This window comes from Schistocerca nitens, chromosome 2 (genome assembly GCF_023898315.1).
Source record: "Schistocerca nitens isolate TAMUIC-IGC-003100 chromosome 2, iqSchNite1.1, whole genome shotgun sequence".
In the NCBI taxonomy this organism is placed as follows: Eukaryota; Metazoa; Arthropoda; class Insecta; order Orthoptera; family Acrididae; genus Schistocerca; species Schistocerca nitens.
In genome coordinates this window covers 397,865,258-397,888,348 of record NC_064615.1, presented here as the reverse complement: position 1 = coordinate 397,888,348, position 23,091 = coordinate 397,865,258, and the positions used below count along the sequence as shown (strand labels likewise).

General features: G+C 37.6%; 1 protein-coding gene across 1 annotated transcript in view; it reads right to left on the bottom strand.

Moving 5' to 3' along the window:
* LOC126234423 (uncharacterized) overlaps positions 1 to 23,091 on the bottom strand; it is a 166,922-nt gene that overhangs the window by 39,839 nt on the left and 103,992 nt on the right. Inside the window, exons 10-11 of the mRNA XM_049943114.1 lie at positions 3,542 to 3,627; positions 3,392 to 3,468 (exon numbers count right to left, since the gene is read on the bottom strand). Of these exons, the coding sequence (XP_049799071.1) occupies positions 3,392 to 3,468; positions 3,542 to 3,627 (163 nt within the window). The remainder of the gene's footprint in view (positions 1 to 3,391; positions 3,469 to 3,541; positions 3,628 to 23,091) is intronic.

Sequence of the window (23,091 nt, the reverse complement as noted above, 5' to 3'; positions counted from 1 at the left end):
TCACTGATTTCATCTCAATTACACGGATACAGGTGTGGATGCTAATTCTCGCCTCTCCAAAATTTCTGAATCTTCTCCCACAATTTTAATACTTTTTATTTTAGTCTATAGTCAATGCCTATAATGATTACTGATATTATTCCATTTTTGAACATTTTCAGCCCCCATAAGACTGAGCACAATACAAATAACTGACAGGTTTTCTGCAACTACAATATCTGAAGATGTTTTAAGATGCTACAAACCTGGTAACTATTAATAACACAAATGTGACGATAGTCTAAAATAAAAATACTAAAATTATAGTTGTCACTGATATCTTCACTTGGCATCATTTCAAGCTTTCGTTCTCTCACAATTCATTTCACATAGTTCTGCTCAATTGAATGAGCCATCATCCTTCCTATTTATGGTTTCCAAAGATCTTAGTTTCATACCAACCAATCACTGGTAATAACTCGACTGTGATGGCTGCCTGTCATTCCACACCAAAAAGATCTTCCAATACTGGATATTTACTCAACAATGTCACATCAGCAGGGACAAACAGCCCCTCTCCCAGTACAGTGAAGGTCTTGCCAAGCCCTTAGTAAAAGAGAATTTCCCACCTTCTCCACAAACAGGCTTCCCTTGCCTTAGATCCATGAGCATCCAACACTTTCAGAATCTTGCTGACCAACCCTGGTGGAATACCCTTTTTTCCATTCTACACCATTTGTGACTGGAACAATGGACTTTGTTCTTCACTAGGATTCCAAAAACATCTTGCTGTGACCTGAAATGAGGAATACCCTCATCACAATACTTTCCTCTCCTTTTAAAGGGGTACTCCATCCTCCACAAACAGTGCAATCCATCACAAAATATTACCCTGTCCCTATGCCCTTTCTCTACTTAACGGTCCCACAGCTGAGACACATACTTTGGAAAGATGTATATGCAACCTATTCCACCTCTGTCACTAGCATTTCCCATCCCATCAAAAGCCAGGTTACTCATGAAAATTGTGTGTGTGTGTGTGTGTGTGTGTGTGAGAGAGAGAGAGAGAGAGAGAGAGAGAGAGAGAGAGAGAGAGAGCAAGTGATCTGTCCTGCATATGTGCCTGTCCACTTCTCAGTATTTTTTTCTGCAGAAAATGGAAATAGTGGATATTTGAGATGGCAAGATCAGAAGAATATGGGCAACCTAACTGATTGCTAGTTTTGTTATTATGGCAGCTCCTGACCATGCATCATCATACTGCAGCAGTCTTCTTTCTTCTTTGGTCTTCTTTTTTTTCTCTCATATTTTAGTCTCAAAACATACAGGATGCTGCCAACAAATGCCAGAAAGTTATGATTATAACTGAAGGAAGCCATTCATAGTATATGACACCTTCTCTAGTTCAAAAATTTATTTCATCCTATTTTGATGACTAGTATTAACTTTTGTAAGGATACTGTTTTTATTAGCAATCAGCTATTCTTTACTTTCCAATTTATCATTTTTATCATATGTGACAACTTTTGAGACAGACAGTCAAAAATTTTACCTATCCCACTGACAACAAGCCAGAAGAGACAGAGAAATTGTCATCATCTTACTTTTATAAGTCAACAGGCTTGCTGCAGTGGTAACACTGGTTCCTGTCTGATCACTGAAGTTAAGCACTGTCGGGCTTGGCTAACACTTGGATGGGTGACTGTCAGGGTCTGTCGAGTGCTGTTGACAAGCAGGATGCACTTGGCCCTTGTGAGGCCAATGGGGGTGCTACTTGAATGAGAAGTAGCGCCTGGTCACAAAAATTGACAACAGATGTGTGTGCAGTCTACTGACTACATGCCCCTCTATATCTGCATCCAGTGACACCTAATGCCTGAAGATGATATGTTGGTCAGTCGAAACCATTGGGGCTTCCAAGGCCTGTTTGGATGGAGTTTAATTTTGTACCATTAATTTCAAGTATGTCAAACCCAACAGCTGTTTTCAAACACTGAGCATGGAATGCAAATCCACATATGTCACGAATTTAAGAAGATACGAAGCTTAGGGTTTAATGTCACATCAATGAAATCATTGGATTGGATTGGATTGTTTGGGGGAAGAGACCAAACAGCGAGGTCATCGGTCTCATCGGATTAGGGAAGGACAGGGAAGGAAGTCGGCCATGCCCTTTCAAAGGAACCATCCCGGCATTTGACTGGAGCGATTTAGGGAAATCACGGAAAACCTAAATCAGGATGGCCGGACGTGGGATTGAACCATCGTCCTCCCGAATGCGAGTCCAGTGTGCTAACCACTGCGCCACCTTGCTCGGTCTGAAATCATTGGAGATGGAGGATAAGCTCTGATTAGGGAAGGATGGGGAAATCAGTCATACCCATTAGAGCAAACTTTCCAGCATTTGCCTTAAATTATTTAGGAAAACCACAGAAAACATAAATTTGAATGGCCAGACAGGGACTTGAACTGCCATTCTTCTAAATATTAGTCCAGTGTCTTACCACAGTGCCATCTTATTTAACGTATCTGGAAATTCTCAGAAGGGTTTATATGGACCATTGTGATTTAGAGTGCTCAGAAAATCATCAGAACTCACCTTGTATATGGCAAATAATTCTTCCCATACTTTACTCAAAAGTTTTTTTCCCACAAAGGGAACAAAAGTTACAAAGGTTTTAAACAGCTCCATGTGTCTGTACTCTGCTGTTAAATTCACAATAATAGCATAGTGAAGTGTTAATTTTTTCCACTATATACTCCATCTTCCTTAATTCACATCACACGCTCTTCAAGCAACAAAAGCTAGTGTACACCTACAAGAACAACTCTCGAAATAACTAATGGCAGATTCCTAACAGTAACATGTTCTTAGCGAGCCACATGAAACAATGAGCAAACTTATCAAATAAATATATTGTGTGAGCTGAAGTCCCCACATTACATATGTTTATGGAATATCCATCAATACTTAGACGTCCAAAGGAATTTCTCCGCTGAACACAAAATTTTGGATCCTACGTACTGAAACATCTTTGGTCCTGATACACATTTGGGATGGAAATGCTATTCGTGCCTACATTGTTATTAGCAAACAGACAGGCCTTTTGTTGAAGGCTTTTCTGTAGTTTAAGCAGATATCTACATTTGTATCAGTGTTGTATTTGTCCCTGATGACTAGCAGCATGCATTAACAAATTGTATACCAAGTTTTCTGCCTCAAGGTAGCAAGTTACTAAATATCGAAAGAATCTGAGTATGACTCTTGTAATAATCATTACTGACAAAGAGGTTTTACACTTGTAAGTACCTATGAACTGTATCTATAGATTAGAATGCTGAATTGGTAATATTTTACCATACTTTGTAGTACACTTGCAGTTCTTCACTAACTGAATAACTGTTGACTTACCTAGTTTCTTCATCTGTCTGCAATGTTTGTGTAAGTGGTTCAGTCTTTGGTGATACATTGCCTGCCATCTGTAAAGGCTGCAGAAAAGAATTTAATTAACATCTGGCACATAAAAAAAGACAACATATACAAAAGCTCTGTCTAACTTACATTAGTACTCACAGTTTCTGTGTGTGATTCAATGGAAATGTCCCCCCTTGCATATCCGTCCTCTGCATAGTATGGACATGTTGCCCCTAATAACAGAGATACAAAAGATGTGATGTGGAAAAAACATATCATAGACACAGAAATTTCTCTGAACCTACATACCAGTTAATGCAAATGTCAAACCCACATATGAAGAAGAAAAGAACATTAATTTTCACTAAACAACAGCACTGTAATTGTTTAAAATAATTAAATTTGTTATATTTCTTACATCACGTAATACACATGGAGTACTTTCAAATTCTTATATTTAATTAAGTATTAAATTTAAAATGTAAAAGCGATTAAATGAATTTCTATTTGCACATCAAGTAAAAACTAATCGTGATTGTAATGTATTAATCCTTCACTTAGAGACAAAAGTGTTGTTCTGTAGTTACAAAGCACAGCTTATGTCATGTACACAACAGCAATGAATCATTTAAGGCAAAAACAGGCAAGGAATTACTTAAAGCAAAAATAATACAATATCAGAAATTGTAGGAGGGAAACAATAAACAAAAGTGAGGAAAGGCAACCACTCAGCTGCAGCTGATGTATAGCACATAGAAAGATGTTCTGTGACAGCAAAGACATTACTAGTTTTTGAGCTAGTATTGTTTTTCCAGTAGCTATAGCTTTGGGACTTACAAGTGATCCCTTCCAGTGATTTCATATAACTTTTTACACCCTCTCACTGCAATGCAGGACAGTCCCTGTCCATCAGTACATGATGTTTGCCTGGTCTTGAATTAGCTGTGGCTGTTCATTCACATGTCATATCACCAACAGTCAACCCGGGCAGCTTCAGAAGGGTTGAATTGTCCCTGATGGATTTACTACTCAGGTGACATCCAACAACTAGACCTTGTACGAAGTCGCTGAGCCATTTTCCTGTTACTGCTTCTCTACTGACAACAATTCCCCTGCCTTCTTTTGTACTGGTGGGCATGGCTCTTATGACATCTAGTAGTCAATTCTGCATTACACAGGGGTGTCAGGATTCTTTTGATCAGATAGGATGTGTGTGACTGGATATCTTAGGGTGTGTACTTAAAAAAGAAAAACCATACTAACTTACAAGTTGGTGAAGTCCGAGTTTTTACATGTTTCATAGGGTTCACATCAATCAACTACATATAAATTGTTGCCTTTTTCAAAATTTTGTTGAATATGGACACAGCAAAAATAGAAAAATTGAAGGTGATTTTTTGTGTGTGTGTGTGTGTGAGAGAGAGAGAGAGAGAGAGAGAGAGAGAGAGAGAGAGACCAGTACACACTTTTGACATCTTTGGTATGGGTAAAATAATGATCTGTACTACAATGACAGGTTTCATTAGCAATGATTAAATGAGAAAGTGTAAGCTTCCATGGCCATTGCAATCTTTGATAAAACACTGTCAGGAAATAATGTCGCATAGCCCAAAATTTCGGTCACAGTTGTAGGTGGCCATAACCAGAGTGGTGTCTTTACTATTGGGCCAGTGGCTCATTCAGATCTTCTGGCACTCTAAAGAGGGACTCCAGACACCATGATCCCCTTCCAGACCAAATAATTATGATAAAAGAACAATGCATGGCAGTATGCAAAACAAAACCACAGTGGAGGAGGAGATGGAACAATAGCACATCACCCACATAATGCATATGTTTGGTGTCAGTGAACAAGTGGCTGAAGTTCTCCGTCAAGCTGACATCATGCCAACAACAGATACAGCAACAAATCAGAGATGGGCTGGGCTCTATGAAAGATGTGAAAGATGCTGTCAACAAGCTGCACACGTCTGGAGTACGTGAAGTCAGTTGCAAGTGCAAAATAGTATACAGGGATATCTCTGGCAGACGCACATCCATGAAGCTAAGTTAATTCATTAATATTGAAATAAGAGTTAATTTAGTTAAAATTACATTTTAGACTAGTGCATTCATTACTTCTCTAGGCTATGTATTGAAGGTTTTGCTTTTCTGGGCATATTTAGATCGAAAAGAAAGTATTTCATAAAGGCCGGTAGTCATTACTTTTGTTTACATTTTAGGCATGAATTTTGTGTGAGTGTAGATAATTATTTTTGACTAGACTTAGCGATTCAAAGTTAAATTAATTTGTGTCTGTCATACAGAGTTTAGGTAGTTAGTTAAAACTTTCAAAAGTAAGTTTAAAAGTTTGTTGACATTAGCATTTAGTTACGTATTAGTAAAGGTTATGAAACTTCAGTGATTTTGTGCCAAGTTATTCTCTGCTTCATCATCATCATCATCATTTAAGACTGATTATGCCTTTCAGCATTCAGTCTGGAGCATAGTCCCCCTTAAAAAATTCCTCCATGATCCTCTATTCAGTGCTAACATTGGTGCCTCTTCTGATGTTAAGCCTATTACTTTAAAGTCATTCTTAACCGAATCCAGGTACCTCCTCCTTGATCTAAGCCGACTCCTCCTACCCTCTACTGCTGAACCCATGAGTCTCTTGGGTAACCTTGCTTCTCCTATGCGTGTAACATGATCCCACTATCTAAGCCTGTCGCCCTGACTGCTACATCTGTAGAGTACATTCCCAGTTTTTCTTTGATTTCCTCATTGTGGACACCCTCCTGCCATTGTTCCCATCTACTAGTACCTGCAATTATCCTAGCTACCTTCATATCCGTAACCTCAACTTTACTGATAAGGTAACCTGAATCCACCCAGCTTTCGCTCCCATACAACAAGATTGAACGGTGCACAGAACTTAGTCTTGGTACTGACTTCCTTGTTGCAGAAGAGAGTAGATCGTAGCTGAGCACTCACTGCATTAGCTTTGCTACACCTCGCTTCCAGTTCTTTCACTATGTTGCCATCCTGTGAGAATATGCATCCTAAGTACTTGAAACCGTCCACCTGTTCTAACTTTGCTCCTCCTATTTGGCACTCAATCCGTTTGTATCTCTTTCCCACTGACATTACTTTCATTTTGGAGATGCTAATCTTCATACCATTGTCCTTACATTTCTGATCTAGCTCCAAAATATTACTTTGCAATCTTTCAATCGAATCTGCCATCACAACTAAGTCATCTGCATATGCGAGACTGCTTATTTTGTGTTCACATATCTTAATCTCACCCAGCCAGTCTATTGTTTTGAACATATGATCCATAAATAATATGAACAACAGTGGAGACAGGTTGCAGCCTTGTCTTACCCCTGAAATTACTCTGAACCATGAACTCAATTTACCGTCAACTCTAACTGCTGCCTGACTATCTATGTAAAGACCTTTAATTGCTTGCAAAAGTTTGCCTCCTATTCCATAATCTCGTAGAAAAGACAATAACTTTCTTCTAGGAACCCGGTCATATGCCTTTTCTAGATCTATAAAGCATATATACAATTCCCTGTTCCACTCGTAACACTTCTCCATTATTTGCCGTAAGCTAAATATCTGGTCCTGACACCCTCTAACAGGCCTAAACCCACACTGATTTTCATCCAATTTGCCCTCAACTAATACTCACACTTTCCTTTCAACAACACCTGAGAAGATTTTACTCACAATGCTGATTAAAGAGATACCTCTGTAGTTGTTACAATCTTTTCTGTTTCCATGCTTAAAGATTGGTGTGATTACTGCTTTCGTCCAGTCTGATGGAACCTGTCCCGACTCCCACACCATTTCAATTATCCTATGTAGCCATTTAAGACCTGACATTCCACTGTATTTGATGAGTTCCGACTTAATTTCATCCACCCCAGCCACTTTATTGCACTACAATCTATTGACCATTTTCTCCACTTCCTCAAATGTGATCCTATTTCCATCATCATTCCTATCCCATTGTACATCGAAATCTGAAACATTACTGATCGTATTTTCACTTACATTGAGCAACTCTTCAAAATATTCCCTCCATCTGCCCAAGGCATCAACAGGATTCACCAGCAGTTTTCCTGACCTGTCCAAAATACTTGTCATTTCCTTCTTACCTCCCTTACGAAGACTGCTAATTACACTCCAGAATGGTTTTCCAGCAGCTTGACCCAAAGTCTCCAACTGTTTCCAAAGTCTTCCCAAGATTTCTTCTTGGATGCTGCAATTATCTGTTTGGCTTTGTTTCTTTCTTCAACATAACTTTCTCTGTCTACCTGAGTTCTAGTATGTAGTCATTTTTGATACGCCTTCGTTTTCCTTTTACAGGCTGCCTTGACTGTGTCATTCCACCAAGCTGTTTGCTTCATCCTACTTTTACACACTACTGTTCCAAGGCATTCTTTAGCCACTTCTACAACTGTGTCCCTGTAACTTGTCCATTCCTTTTCTAATGACTAATTGACTACATTCAGCTAACTGGTACCTTTCTGAGATCACTGTTATGTACTTGTGCCTGATTTCCTTATTCTGAAGTTTCTCCACTCTTATCCACCTACATATGGACCTGACCTCCTGCACTTTCGACCTCACAATACCAATTTCACTGCAGATTAAATAGTGATCAGTGTCTTCAAAGAACCCCCTGAATACACGTGTGTCCCTCCCAGCCTTCCTGAATTCCTGATCTGTTATTATATAGTCAATGACAGATCTGGTTCCCCTGCCTTCCCAAGTATACCGGTGAATGTTCTTATGTTTAAAAAAGGAGTTTGTGATTACGAAGCCCATACTGGCACAGAAATCCAAAAGTTGTTTCTTGTTCCTGTTGACCTCCATATCCTCTCCAAATTTACCCACAACCTTTTCATATCCTTCTGTTCGATTTCCAATCCTGGCATTAAAATCGCCCATGAGCAGAACACTGTCCTTGTCCTTTACTCTAACAACTACATCACTGAGTGTGTCATAAAGACTATCTATCTTATCTTGATCTGTCCCTTCACAATGCGAATATGCAGACTCAATCCTAATTTTCTTGCTAGACACTGTCAATCTATCCACATCAGTCGTTCGTTTACATACCTTATTGCAACTACACTGGGTTTCATTTCTTTCCTGATGTAAAGCCCTACACCTCATTGTGCTATTCCTGCTTTGACTCCTGACAGGTAGACCTTGTATTCTCCCACTTCCTCTTCTTTCTCACCCCTTACCCGAATGTCACTAACAGCTAAAACGTCCAACCCCATCTGCTTTTGTGTAAATTTTTCTATCAAACCATGTGTGACAAATGTGGTGGTTGCCGTGGAAATCTGAATGAGGTCTGTGGTTTTACTGGGGAGAATGTAGTGGCGAGGAAACATAGGTGGATAACGAGGCTCTTCGATGACAATGTAGGTTATGTACAAAGGAGAAGAAAATCGCTGAACAGGAGGCAAAAATCTGTGCCCTTAAGGCTGAATTAGAAAATGTGAATTTGGAATTATGTAGGCTAAGGAAGGAAAAAGAGATGGGGTGCTGGGAACAGTTAGCAAGCAAAGAGCGAAAAAGGGAAACTGTTGAAGAAACTTCTGAAATTCTGCCAGTAAACTAGTTTGGCTTGCTATCTGAAGCAGTGTAGGAAGGGACTCATCCACATGTAGTTGAATGTAGGTTGAAGCAGAATATTAGTTTAAAGAAAAAAGACAGGTCGGGATCAAATCAGAATAGGAATAGAAGAATTCTGCTTCTAGGTAGCAGTCATGGAAGGGGTGAAGGTCAGCATCTTCAGGAGGAATTAGGTGCAGGGTACCAGGTCACAAGTTTTGTGAAACCAAGTGCTAGCCTTAGTTAGGTAACAGAAAACAAAGGTCAGCTATGCAGGGACTTTGAGAAGGAAGATCAGGTAATTATAGTTGGGGGAGCCGGAAAAAGCGTGGCTATGAATCCAACATATAGTATTAGTAACAATATTATGTAAATGCTGATACACAACAAAAGGCTGTTACAACACAATCTTTCGGTCAATAAGCCCTTTGTCGAAAATACACACACACACACACACACACACACACACACACACACACACAAACTGCAGCCTCTGGCAGCTGAAGCCACACATATAGTAGTATTAGGAGTGTTCTGGATAAAACGGAAGCAGGAACACAAATGTGGGGCTTGTGGAGGTCTTTCAGCACTATGATCAGCCCTGGGTAAACACTGCTATAAGGCATGTTAACACTGAGCTGAACAGGGTGCTCCAGACACTGGCAAAATCTCACATACACATGGCCTGCACCTAAATAGGAAGGGCAAAGATAAGTTAGGTTCTCAATTAGCAGATACTGTATGGGGGGCCACAGTCACACAAGGGATGATCCCTGTGGTTAATGGGGCCAGGCAGACAGGTTTTTTTAGGTTAATGGCAAAGTCCAGACAGACAACAATCAAGAAAAATAGAACAAACGAAGCTTCATGTACAGTAAATAGGGATAAAGCTAACGGTCGTATCAATTTACTTCATCAAAATATCAGGGGAATAAAAAAAAAAGTAGATGAGCTGTTAATGTGTTTAGATGATCTCAAAAATTTGAAGTTTGTGCATGTGAACTACAACTAGATAACGTAGTGTTGATATTTGTTGATATTAGCAGCAGTGTATCGATCCCCCTTGGGAGCCTGGGAGTTACTCATAAAAAAAGTTTGACTCCCTTTTATGCTGTCTGTCAGACAAAAAGAAGAAGTTATTAATCTTTAGTGATTTCGATGTAAACTTTCTACACAATTTTGATAGGAAAAGTGAACTAGAAGTGTTATTTAAAACATATAACTTATAATCTGCGATCAATTTCCCTACATGTATGGCTAAAGGCACTCTAATAGATAATGTATTTGTAAAACTAACACATGTATTCCCTGTGATAAATGGATTATCAGACCAGGATGCACAATTGATTTAACTTACAAAATCTAGCAAAGTGTACAGTTCAGAAATCATTAAGTAAAAATGTAAGGTTGCTCAATGCGATATCTATAGAGTACTTCACATAAAGTTCAAGAAATGTTATTTGGGGAGATGTATATAATGAGCCAAATGTTAATAACAAATGCAACATATTTCTTGATAAATTTAGATCCCTTTTTGAACACTGTTGCCAAAAAAAAATTTAGTAAATGTAACAGTTTTCAAACAAACCTTGAATTACTACAGATATTAAAGTGTCTTCAGAAAGAAAAAGAAAACTGACTGAGACAGCAAGAATTAGTAAAGATTCAGAAGTAATTTTAAACTATAAAAATTATTGTATCTACTGAGAAAAATTGTCATAAAATCAAGGAATATGTATGTTACATAACAAATTAACAATTCGGGCAATAAAATAAAATGAATATGGAATGTTGTTAGAAGGGAGACAGGAAAAGTAACCACTGGTGTAGGTAGTATTACTATTAAAAAGAATGAGACCATCTGAACCAACAATGCACAACAGCTGATGTATTTCACAAAAATTTCTTAAGTGTAGATGAAAATATTGGCAAGAATAGTTCAAAAGAAAAAGACAAGCAGTATATGTAATACTCAGTTTTGAGAATTAATTTTCACCTAACAATCTCTTGTAAAATAAGGAAAATCATTAGATCTTTGAGAAATAAATGTTTTGTTGGAGCAGATGACAAGATATTATAATTACATGGAGCAGTTACAGCTGATGTTCTAAGTCATATATGTAATGGATCACTAACTCAAGGTATTTTCCCAGACAGGTTAAAATATGCCATTGTCAAGCATTTCTACAGAAAAGCAACACCACAGATGTCAATAACCATCAGTCAGTTTCCTTGCTTACAGCATTTTCAAAAATCGTCTTGATTACTCAAGAATGGGTAGCCACCTCAACAGTAATGGGATACTTAGCAAATCACAGTTCGGATTTCAAAAATGCTGTCCCACTGAGACAACAATAAACAGTTTCACTGCCCACATAATAGAGTCCTTTAATAGTAAAATGTCACCAATCAGAATTTTCTGTGACTTATCCAAAGCCGTGCGAACCATGACATTATGTTACAGAAAATACAATTCTATGGTATAAATGGAACAGCATATGAGTGGTTTGAGTCATATCTACAGAACAGGAAGCAAAAAGTTTCTGTATATGTTTTAAGTGATTTATGGAAGTTTGCCACTTCACCTGAAGGTGAAATTACATTAGGTGGTTCAATTACGGGCCCCCTTCTGTTCTTGATATATGTGAATGACCTCCCTTCTTATCTGAAACAAGAAGCTAAACTGACACTGTTTGCTGATGATACAAGTATCATTATTAATCCTGTAAAAGAAACTCCAGTACAAAATGTTACAATTAATGTCTTTGGAAAAGTTATTTCTTGGTTTTCTGCGAATGGGCTTGCTCTGAACTTCTAAAAAAACACAGTACATCCAATTTTCTGCTGCGAGGAGTACAGTTCCTTCAATAAATATAGCAAAGCAGAAGTTTTTGGGTGTACATATAGATGAGAATCTTAACTGGAAAATTCATATTTTGGATCTCCTAAAGTGACTAGAGTCAGCAACTTTTGCCATCAGAATAATTGCCAATTTTGAGGCTACAGAAATTAGTAAACTAACATACTTTCACTTTCTAATGTCACATGGAATGATATTTTGAGGTAACTAAGCACTTAGGCAAAAAGTATTCGCTGCTCGAAAGAAAGTGGTCAGAATAATGTGTGGAGCTCATGGTTGCACATCTTGTAGGCATCTGTTTAAAAGGTTAGGAATTCTTACAACAGCCTCACAGTACATTTACTCAGTAATGAAATTTGTTCTCCACAACATGGACCAGTTTAAAAACAATAGTGACATTCATGATTATAATACCAGAAGAAAGGAAGACTTGCTCTATCCTCTAATTAACCTATCTTTGGTGCAGAAAGGGGTAAAATATGCTGCTGTAAAACTTGTTGATAAATTACTAGAGGAAATAAAATGTCTGACAAACAGCAGTAATAGTTTCAACAATAAATTGAAATCTTATCTCCTTGACAACTCCTTCTATACCACAGATGAATTCTTGAATAGGAATAAATAAATCTATAGATATAACATATGCATTTTGTGCCATTTAAGGGAATGGGGTAGGTAATAAAAAATGCAATAACAACTTGAGTCATGTGTGCATTTCTTATGCACTCGACATGTTCCATATCATAACGGTTACCATGAAATTGATCATGGAACACGTAAGTAACTAATTACACTGGAGAGACAGAGCAACCTATTAGCAGACACCTTTTCACAACAGAGGAGGTGCAGTGAGCTTGGACACTAAATTAAATCAGTGATGGCAGAACATCATAATGAGTGTAGTAAAACTATATTGTTTTAGGGAGTTCTCTTACTAGTTAGACAGGCGTTTACCTTGAACAAAAACAGACAAAGAGGCATTGAGGCTATGAAGCAGCACCTTGTTGACAATGGGTATATGGGTACTTAGCTGCTACAGTAGCCTGCGTTTGAGTCAGTAGTACTTGTATGTGTACCATATGGTGTGGTAGTAATCACGCTGATTATATGCAGAGAACAAACTCTGTTGCCTCCACCAGTACTGAGCTCTATGACTGCAGAACTTAATCATTGCACTGACTTGATATCTATTTAACTCCAGTAAGCTGGAATTAAAATAAAACACTACTGTCTGCAGCCAGACTACTCAAGTCATTCAAACATCGAGTTTAAATGACATTATTGACAAAGTGACACTGAGATCAGGACAAAATAACACTATGAGATCTGGAATGTGGCTATCGGCCAGTAGTAAAGACACCACTTTAATTAAAGCCACTCTTAACAATAGTCAAAATATTGGTCTTTAGAACATGACAACACAGCCATATACCAAGAAATTTTTCACTGAAGATGATTAAATGAGCTATGTCATAACCAAAAAAGTAACTCTGCAATCCTAACAACAAATTTTCCAGTAATCAAGCCAGTCTGAACAGGCCCCTTCCTTTTTTAAAGAGATGGCTGCTTCTGGCTTTGGTGACTCATTTTAATGCAAATAATACAAGCACTACATGTTACAATCGATTTTTGCCAAGCATACTGAATGGTCTAAGTAGATGACAGCTAAGTATTAGACTAGTGAGAATTCTTTGTACAATATTGGTGAATATAGTGACCACAAATATTAGCAGGTACTCCGTTAAAAATGTGCTGTGGACAGGAGCATGTATCATTTGAAGCTTTGTACTTTTATTATGTCTTGGCTTCAGCAGCCAGAGACAGTGGTCATGTGTGTGAGAGTTGTGTTTGCATGAATGTGTGTGTGTGCGTTTTCTAATTCAAAAGAAGGCATTTTGGCCAAAACTTTACTTGTTTACCAGTCTTTCTGTACTTTTCTGCGACTCAACATTTCCACTATATGGTGAGTAGCAATTTATCCTTTTCATAACATTGTTCTTATTATGTCTTGTATACTGTATTATTCAGTGCCTTTTAACTGTACAACTTTCAACATTTTTGTAAGTATGCATTAGTTCTACACTATCACTTCTGATATTAACTTGAACATTTATCATTCCTAAATGGAAACACTTTCTTGTTTTTCTACATATACAGTATCCGGTGACTGATGGCCAATTATGTAATTCAGTGTTAAAGGGTCTTTCCAACCATTTATGTGCAATATGTTACAGTTATTTAGTTTGTGACATCAACTGCAAGCCCTTGCATCCAGTGTCAATCCACTGCGTTTGTGACTACATATGACTTTCCTGTCCTCTAGAGCATCATTTTTGAACAGCCCCTTGAAGCTTCCAATGTTATCCATCATATCCTTTATTTAAACTACGAACAGTAATGACCCGATAACACTTCCTTGAGGGGCACTTGAAATTAATTTCACATATGCTGAAGTACTCCATTATGAGTAACATATTATCTTCTACCTGCTAGGAAATGCAGAATCCAACCACAAAGCTGGTCTGTTAATCTGCAAGCTCATATTTTGATCACTAGGAAATAACGTGAAATTATGTAGAATGTCCTGAAGTTAGGGACCATGGCGTCAATCTAGACACCTTCTATATTTAATGGTCAGAGTGAGCTGAGTATGATAAGATAGCTGTTTGCGCAAACGAAATTTATTCCAACAGAAGCGATTTTGGTCACCAAAGACGCTGTAATAGAACACAGTGCATGTTCCATAGTTCTGATATCACACTGACCATGTTCATTACCACTACTTAAGTTACGTAGTTAAGTCAATAGACTAACACAAGGGATGATAGTGAAAGATATCCTCAACATGTGCTCAGATATTTAATTTGAAATTATTTGGTGCAAACTGCAATGTTATCAGATCTTTGGATTGGCAGCTATTTAAATTTTAATTGAGCACTGGCATCAGAATTTGCCGAGGCACATACAGGCCGAGCATGACTATTATAGCATGGAAGACCAAAAACAGTCACATAACATGCAAGTCACCCAGGCAGGCAGTAAAGCAACACATTGGCTGGGTTTTGGAGCTTAGTCACAGTTTGTAGGGCAGACGCCTCTTAGTAACAAGCAGTTGGACCTATCTCAAGGCCTGAAGCCAGGGAGAGGGAAAATAGTCCACCCAGAAAAACACGTTTTTACAAATTTAGCAAGATTGTAAAATTATTTTAAGAAGGGTTGAAAAGGTTGCCACCGGAGGAACCAATGTAGGTCAAGGTACTATCATAATTGTAAATATTAGGAAGGTGACATGTCTGGTGCCACACCCAACAGAAATGTTATAAATGGAGGTTGCAGACAATTGTGGAGGGCAGAACACTTGTGGTATTAGTGGAGGCAGGACCTGTGTCTGGTAGCAATTCCACCTCAGTGGCACTATAAGCTTTGTAAGGGTTCATTTTATGTTTAAAAAGTCTGAATATGAACAGTCATGTAGGCAGTGACTTAAATTGGTATTGTGACGGCATAATTTTGATTGTGATGATACCTACAGACTTGGACGTTGGTAGCGTAAATGAAGAAAATTTATGTTGCTTCATTACACACTCTCTCACCTCTCTGCTGGAAGGTTGAATGATGATTAATATCAGGTTGTGAATTTTGTCAGTTGTGAAATTGTCACTGATTATCTTCTTGTCACACTGTATGGGTAATTTTATCGGCATGGAGAATATAGTGTGTCTTTTCTCCAACCATCCTGGCATTTCATATTATAAATCCCACATGTCACCAGCAGTATTATTTACATTACTAAACCACTATCCCGGAACCCTGTAACAGTTGCAGGTTGCCTACCCAACGGCTTTCAGGGGTAACAAAATTTTGATTTTAGTATTTCGTAATTATAAACTTAATTTAAAAAGTTAAAATTATGTCACAATCTCCTCATTAAGAGGAAAAATATTATGTTAAAAAGTTAACAATAAGACAATTCAGTTAGAAGCTGTTTGTCTTGAGGCAATGTAACTGAAGCCAAGCAAATACCTGGAGTTTATTCATCCAGTATTTGAGAATGGGAGCACTTTGTAACTTGCAACAAACTTTACACATAATTTCAAACCTTTACATAACTTTTTCTCACTGACACACCCCACAAAATGATGAAAAAAGTTTATTGCTTCCTACACTTTCACTGTCCATGCAATCAAACTTCAGCATCAAGCATTACATTTTAATTTATCATTTCTTTAACAGTGACTATCTGCAATACAGTTTGGAGCCAGTATTAATATATACCACTGAAGGTACCTGCAAATTTTATCACTGGAAAACACATACTTTAGGAGATATGATGTCATAAACGTTCAGAGGCCTGAGAAACTAACTTCTACTTAAAATAGGGTGCAGTAAAAGTTCAACATCATGCGTGAAATTTTAATTTATTACTTCTTTACTACCAATTCTATTTGCAACACACTTTGTATACAGAATCCATATATACCACCGAATGTACCTGAAAACTTTCATCACTGTATGACACACGGTGTTCAGGAGATATGATAACATAACACAAAGATGCACAAAAAAACTAGCTTTTGCTTAAGACAGAGTGCTAATTACACAAACTATCCTCATGCAGTGTTTGTCAATAAGAGCACTTAGTGACTTCTAACAAACTTTAAACATGAACTAAAACCTTTTCTAAACTTTTTCTTACTTACTTGCTAACCGTGAAACATTTCATGCAAACTCATACATAAAGTAATCAGAAGTTTAAAGCTGTTTTATGCATGTGAGTTTGATTCTTCAAAGAATATGGGAGGTCTGCTGGTCGTAATCTCAAATGGGAAATTCTAGTGAGTTTAATTTAAACATGTTTACTTTCTGTCAGAATTAACATCTACTGTAGAAACTGATGACTCTGGTGTGTGGTGGTAGTACCATTGCATTTTTCTTGTTACAAATGTACACCAAACTAATCAGAAGCACCAACAATGTAGTGAGTGTTTTCTAGAGCAGTTTGGTATTTATTTCATCATGTACTAACTTATTCTTCAGGTGTGTTGTGTTACTGCAAAGATGGTGTGCAGTGTTAGAACTACTGCAGATTAGTAAGGGCAGGTAGGTGTTAACAGGTTGAGAATGTGCAACTGGACTACGAATACACAGAACCAGTAAGGTCGGTCCCCCCCATCACTCGACCACTCATCCCTGTTATTCCTCAGCTTACAGCTACAGGCAGTTAGTTCTAATGTATGTTCCAGGTGTGGTTTTTGTGCATCTTCCTCCTATCCATTTAAACCAATGTACAGATTCATAATGGCTAAATAGTATGAGATGTTTCTGAGGGGAGCAGTTCTTCTTCCATGGACGAATTATATTTAATAATTCAAGGAAGAGGGGAAATAATGTTACAAATTGGTGTACCATGTTGCTGTGAAATGATTTTGGATACTGCCATGTAATCAGTAAGTGTAATTAATTCCTAGAGAATTTTCAAAGGTAAGGTTTTTTACGATCAACACTGAGAAAGAACACATGGAATTTTGGCTCATACTTTTTAATGGCAGAAAAGGGAGAGTTAGGCCAATCTGTCCACGCCAACCAGTGGCAGATAATATCTCTGTTTGGTAGTAAACTTGTTAGCTGGGAGTCCAGCTGCAGACTACGGCCCAAGAGAGTCATGCTGGCAGTGACGATTTGCCGTTCTGGAGAAATGTGGCGGGAAGGCAGCCCACCTCAAGAGGATACTTAGCAGTAGAAGTTTTCAGTACTGATATGTGCTCTATGCAAGCACAGTACGGAGATGAAACTGTTGCAAAATCTTCTAGTTTTGTTTCAGTAGCTCAAGTTAAAAAGGAATCACCTGCACTCAAGCTGACTGATTCACTACCTATTGGTCTTGATGACACACATGTAATGACAGAATCAGTAGAGGAACAACTGCCTCCAGATGTCAGACCTGATAGATAAAATGTTTTACTATTTTCATTATCAAGATGTTACATAATACCAAGTCCAAGTTGCAAAAGGGTAATGAAAAGACAAATGCCAATATTGCTAAAGTAAATTCCAGTACAAAAACAGAAATTGGGAATGCGCAAATTCATTCGTCAAGAGAAATTTCAAAATTGAAATTGAGAGTAAAGCAAGACAGTGAAAAACAGTTTGCCTAATACAGGGTAAAATTGGATGAGCAAGTAAATTCAAAGTTTATGTCCATTATTTCAAAGGCAAACTCTGAAGTCAGCACTGTGTGCAAAAGCTGTGAAACATCCAAAAGAATCTGAGCTACAAATTGCAATAAGGCCAGAAGCCAATGAAAGTGTCTACTGCATTTTCACTGAGCGGGCACAGCTAAAACACTTGCATATGAAAAATTGGTCAAAATTGTAAAAGAAATATTAAAGCTGTCTCCAAATGTAGAACAGTAATCTTCTCTTAAGTCAGTGGAAGTGGCTTTTATTAGATGTTGCAAGTTTAATTATTTAAATCATCAAGATAATGTGCACTCGAGAATGTTCATACAGGCATTTAGTGATATGCTGCTGGTAAGATACCAGCAGCATATCACTAAATGCCTGTATGAACATTCTCGAGCGCACATTATCTTGATGATTTAAATAATTAAGAGCAAATCTCATTGGTAGTGGGACATTAAAGTGCGGTTGAAGTTTGCTGGGCAAATGGCGAATGACACTGCAAATGACTGCGACAATTTAAATGAGTTTCATGAGAAATTCCTGGAGAAACACTGTTCATCCAAAATTTAAAGGGAGTTGTTACTTGATTTCTGGAATGGAAATAGATACTAGTCAGATCATAGAACAACGAAAGAGTTCTCAAAGTACTGGCGGACACATTAAGTTTAACTGCCATGGGAATGCCTATAGAATTGTTTGCTATGGATCTGAGTTGGATGTCACCATTCTACATTTGTAGGCAGTGGATTGCAGTGCCACAAGACAATTATGAAAATTATGTTAGATTCTTAGAAAGAGCGCAAAAATTTATTTGTTCAAGACGGCAGAAATAAGAACACACAGCCTTGGCAAGATGAGTGGTAGGCTAGTACGCCGCGTGGCCACGGTGGAGGGCAAAAGTCACGCAATGCACAACCTACTGGGAGCCATTCTGAAGGAGTGGAATATGGTAACATGACCTGCTAAACTAAACAAAGTCTCAGCACAGAATCAGCCAGAGGTACTGAGGTATAAGGTCCCAGCATTTGGAGGAAACCTGGCAGTGAAAACCAATGGTTTGAGAAGAAAAGAAGTGCAGAATAGGGATGTCAAAGTTGACCTGGATGGCATGCGACAGCTGCAACTGTGGACAAACAGTCTGCTGGTTGTCTCAGTAAAGCAACTGTTAAAGCATCCTAGCAACCCTTGTCATATGGAGAACACAGTTGACTTTGGTGAGTGAGCAGGAGACACAAGCAGTGAAGAACTTGAGTGTTGTGTTATGTGACCTGGATGGCAGTAGTTCTATATACACTCTGATATTTTTTGTGAACTTTGACACATACAGCATTGCCATATTACATAACAAACATGACCATAATACTGTAGGAACAGATGGTGAAAGCAAATCATTTATTGGGCAAGTACGGGAAATCTGGGCTCCAAAACAGAATTTAGAAAAGAGTAAGATTGGGAATGCTTCTGAAGAACAGATCAGGAAACAGCAGTTATCTACAGTAGAAAGGGATATTTCCTATATAGTACATTTGTATTCAATGGTGATTCTGAGTACAAACTGCACTTCAGGCCAGATAATAAGGAAGCATCACTTTAAGACACACAGGCTGAGTAACTGGTGTGAAGTGCTGCACATATGTGACCTACTGCTTCACAACAATGTGCTTGAAGAGTTGCAATGTTTGCCTTTAGGGAGAGTTAAACCTGAGAATTCACTGCTTAAGTCAGATTTTAACAGAAAAGTGGTAACTGAAGATTTATTACAGCAGATGAGGAGATGTCAACTAAGGATGATATTTACTTTGTTGCAGAGATGGTTGTAGTAGGTTAAGTCCAAGTTACTCATAGACTGTAGTTCTGAGATTTCAGCTTCTTCTTCTTCTTCTTCTTCTTCTTCTTCTTCTTTTTTTTTTTGCAAGAATATTTTGAAACCTTGTCAAGCAAATGATCATGGTAGTTACACCGATATTAATTGTCAAGATTTTTGGAGCAACAGAGAAGTTGTCAAAAGCAATATGACATTAAGTCCTGCTGCCTGTGCAATTTCAGGGTGTTGAGTTCGAACACAACATTTCAGTCATTTGCAAATCAATGTCAATATGACTGTAGGTGTTGATTTTTTAAATATTTATTGTTGTTAGATAGAGTACAATATGTGTCATCTGAAACTGCGGGTAGGAGAAAAGTGTCTAATGATGACTTTTGTGAAACAAAAAGAAAATTGCTGCTGGTAAACCTTTCGGGATGTGAGGTCGTAGTCCAAGACAAGACAAGATGACAATCGATAGTTAAGTTTTATCTCTGAGAAGGATTATCTCTGCTCATCATGTGTTATGTTGACCACGCCCCCTTGCCCACAGTATTTATGTCTCTCTCGGACGTCTGACTGGTCAGTCAGCAAGACTCAGCAGAGGAGCATCTCTGAGTATGTCCAGCGCAGCCCTGTACAAAATGTCAGGAACAGAGTTTCTTGGACCATGACCTTACATCCCGAAATGTTTACCAGCAGCTGTGTCATCTGGATGTGAAAGCTTTCATACTATGAAAAAGAAAATTTTTAGGTATCTCCGGAAATTTGTAGCATTAAAGAATTGAATGGTGAGTACAGAATAAGAAGGATTAATTTGTATGGGTTTACAAGTGAAAGAAAATCCAATAGAGTAATTGTGAGTCATCCTCTAGAGGAAGAACAAGGAAATTTGGGTCGAAGGTAGTACAAGATAGGCCAGTGAAGAAAGCGTTTTGATGGAAAAAGCTTAAGGAGCGCCCTGATCTTTAGGAAGATTCACAGTTGAGTGACTGTGCTGCTTAGAACAATTTTTCTTTTACTTGGTCAATTCTCTTCATTCTTTCATTCTTTTTCTTATTGTTATTTATTCAAAGTGAAGTGGTATTTGAAGTAGTTTTTAACTGAGAATACATAGGAAGCCAAGTGAATTTGCAGAACAAATAGAGTGCTGGTAACAAGTTATGTGCCTATAAAAGCAAAAATAAATGAGATGCAAGAAATAAGACTGACTGACATAAAATGACAGCAGAGGATCTTTTAGTGTGAATAAGATTAAAAACATACAGGTAATAAAGTGTATTAAAGCTTGTGTTTAGAACAAATACAGCAAAAAGTTGAAGTAACAGTTCAAATGGTATACGTACTGCAACAAATAAGCTGCTAAAGTGAGAAAGAATCTGTAACAAACAACTGTATAAATGATGGACATTACTGTGTAAGACAAGAAAAAGAGGCTAGGCAGCCATGAGCATTAAAAAGAGATATATAATAATGTGCAATATTAGAGATATGAGCAAAAAGATTCAGCAGCTATGGGCATGAGAATATGTGTATATTAGTTTTCATTAGAAGTATGTAACCACTGTTCATGTTTTTGTGTAATTAAATGGTCTGAGCAAGTGCTAGAGTTATGTTGGAAATGAAAAATGTACATAAATGTAAAGACAAAAAGATCATGGAGGGAAAAGTTAGAAAGTGGGATATTCATTAAGTTAAAATGTAGCATTCTACAGACTCGGGAGTCGATGGTAAAATCAGTTTATGTTTATACCTGTAGTCATTTTTGAGTTAGTAGCTTGAAAAAGGAGGAAAAGATGTCAAAGTTTTTCATGATTTTGACAAACTGAACTGAAATGATATTGTGGCAATGCGGCCAGAGCAAGAAAAATGGGTCTAGGCTGCAGCAAACCATTCTCATGCACATTGGCAACTGGTGGCATTAGGACATAATTTCACAGTCCAGTTCTGATGTTTATGAATGTAGCCCACAGCTCAGAAAGAGAGAAAGCTAATGCATAGTTGCTGACATCATATTCAACAAGAGAAGAGACAATGTCATCCACCATTGCATTGAGCAAGATAACCGTCCCTTAAAGCATATCTTTTTGTGGGATCTCACTACCAAAAGAAGCATCACAAGTGGAGAGCTGACTGTCTCTAAATGACACCAACATTGCCACAGACGTGAAAATTAGCATTGTGAAGGAGTGTTATAAGTGTCAGGTGGTCATAAAGAGGGAGGTTCAGGATGGAATGGACCAAAAAGAGTAAATAATCTCAAGTAGTTGTGATGAAGCAAGCTGGGATCTTTTTACTTCCCCTCTTATTTTGCCATCTGCCTCCTTATATTCATTCTTGACTAATTATCATTAACATACGTGAGTGTAATCTACATTTTCATAAAACAGAAAGCTTGACCCTCAGTTTTAAAAGAATATAGCACCAGATCTAATTTTGTACTTAGTTTTATGTATGTAATTGATTATATAATTTATTTTGACTATTCCTATCTTTTGTTATAGGGTGAAATTAGTAATTGTTTCGCAACTTAAATTCCGTTGTTAACTGACAAACTAATATAAATTCTTTACTCATTATAAACCTTTGGAGGAACAAACACTGCTATTCTTTAAGTATCTATTTGGCTCTATTTGAATATATGTCAGCAAAGCCAGCCCATAATTAATTCCAAAGAAATTACCAGGTTTGTAAAAAGTATTGTTTGTATAGCTACATCTGTTAATTTCATCACTTGAATAAATAATTCGGCTAAACACTTGTAGCAGAAGAAACTGTTAAAAAAGAAGGAATATTTCGATATATTCAGTTAATTGAATGAGTTATGTTTTAATTGTAATTTCTGTAACTTAAACATCAAACAATGAATAGCTTCAGTACCTATTATTGTGATGATATATAAAGGCTTGATTTTTTGTCCCGAACAGTCAGTCTACAGCCGATTTTCAGACGAGAAACCTGTGTTGGTTGGCTCAACAACAAAGCATCAACTTAACTGTGAAATAAGTGTAACACAAATAGGCCGTGTGTTAAAACAATGACAGTGTCTATTCAATATGTACCGTATTACTCTGCAAGAACTGTGTGGTTAGGTCTTTACTGCTTATACATATTCAACAGTAAACTGTTGTAGCAGTATGCTGGTGTTTGCCTGCAAACTATTAACGAGGCTTATCAAAAAGTTAACCAATAGCAAACTGACCATATAACTGTGTAATATTTGGGGGCTGTG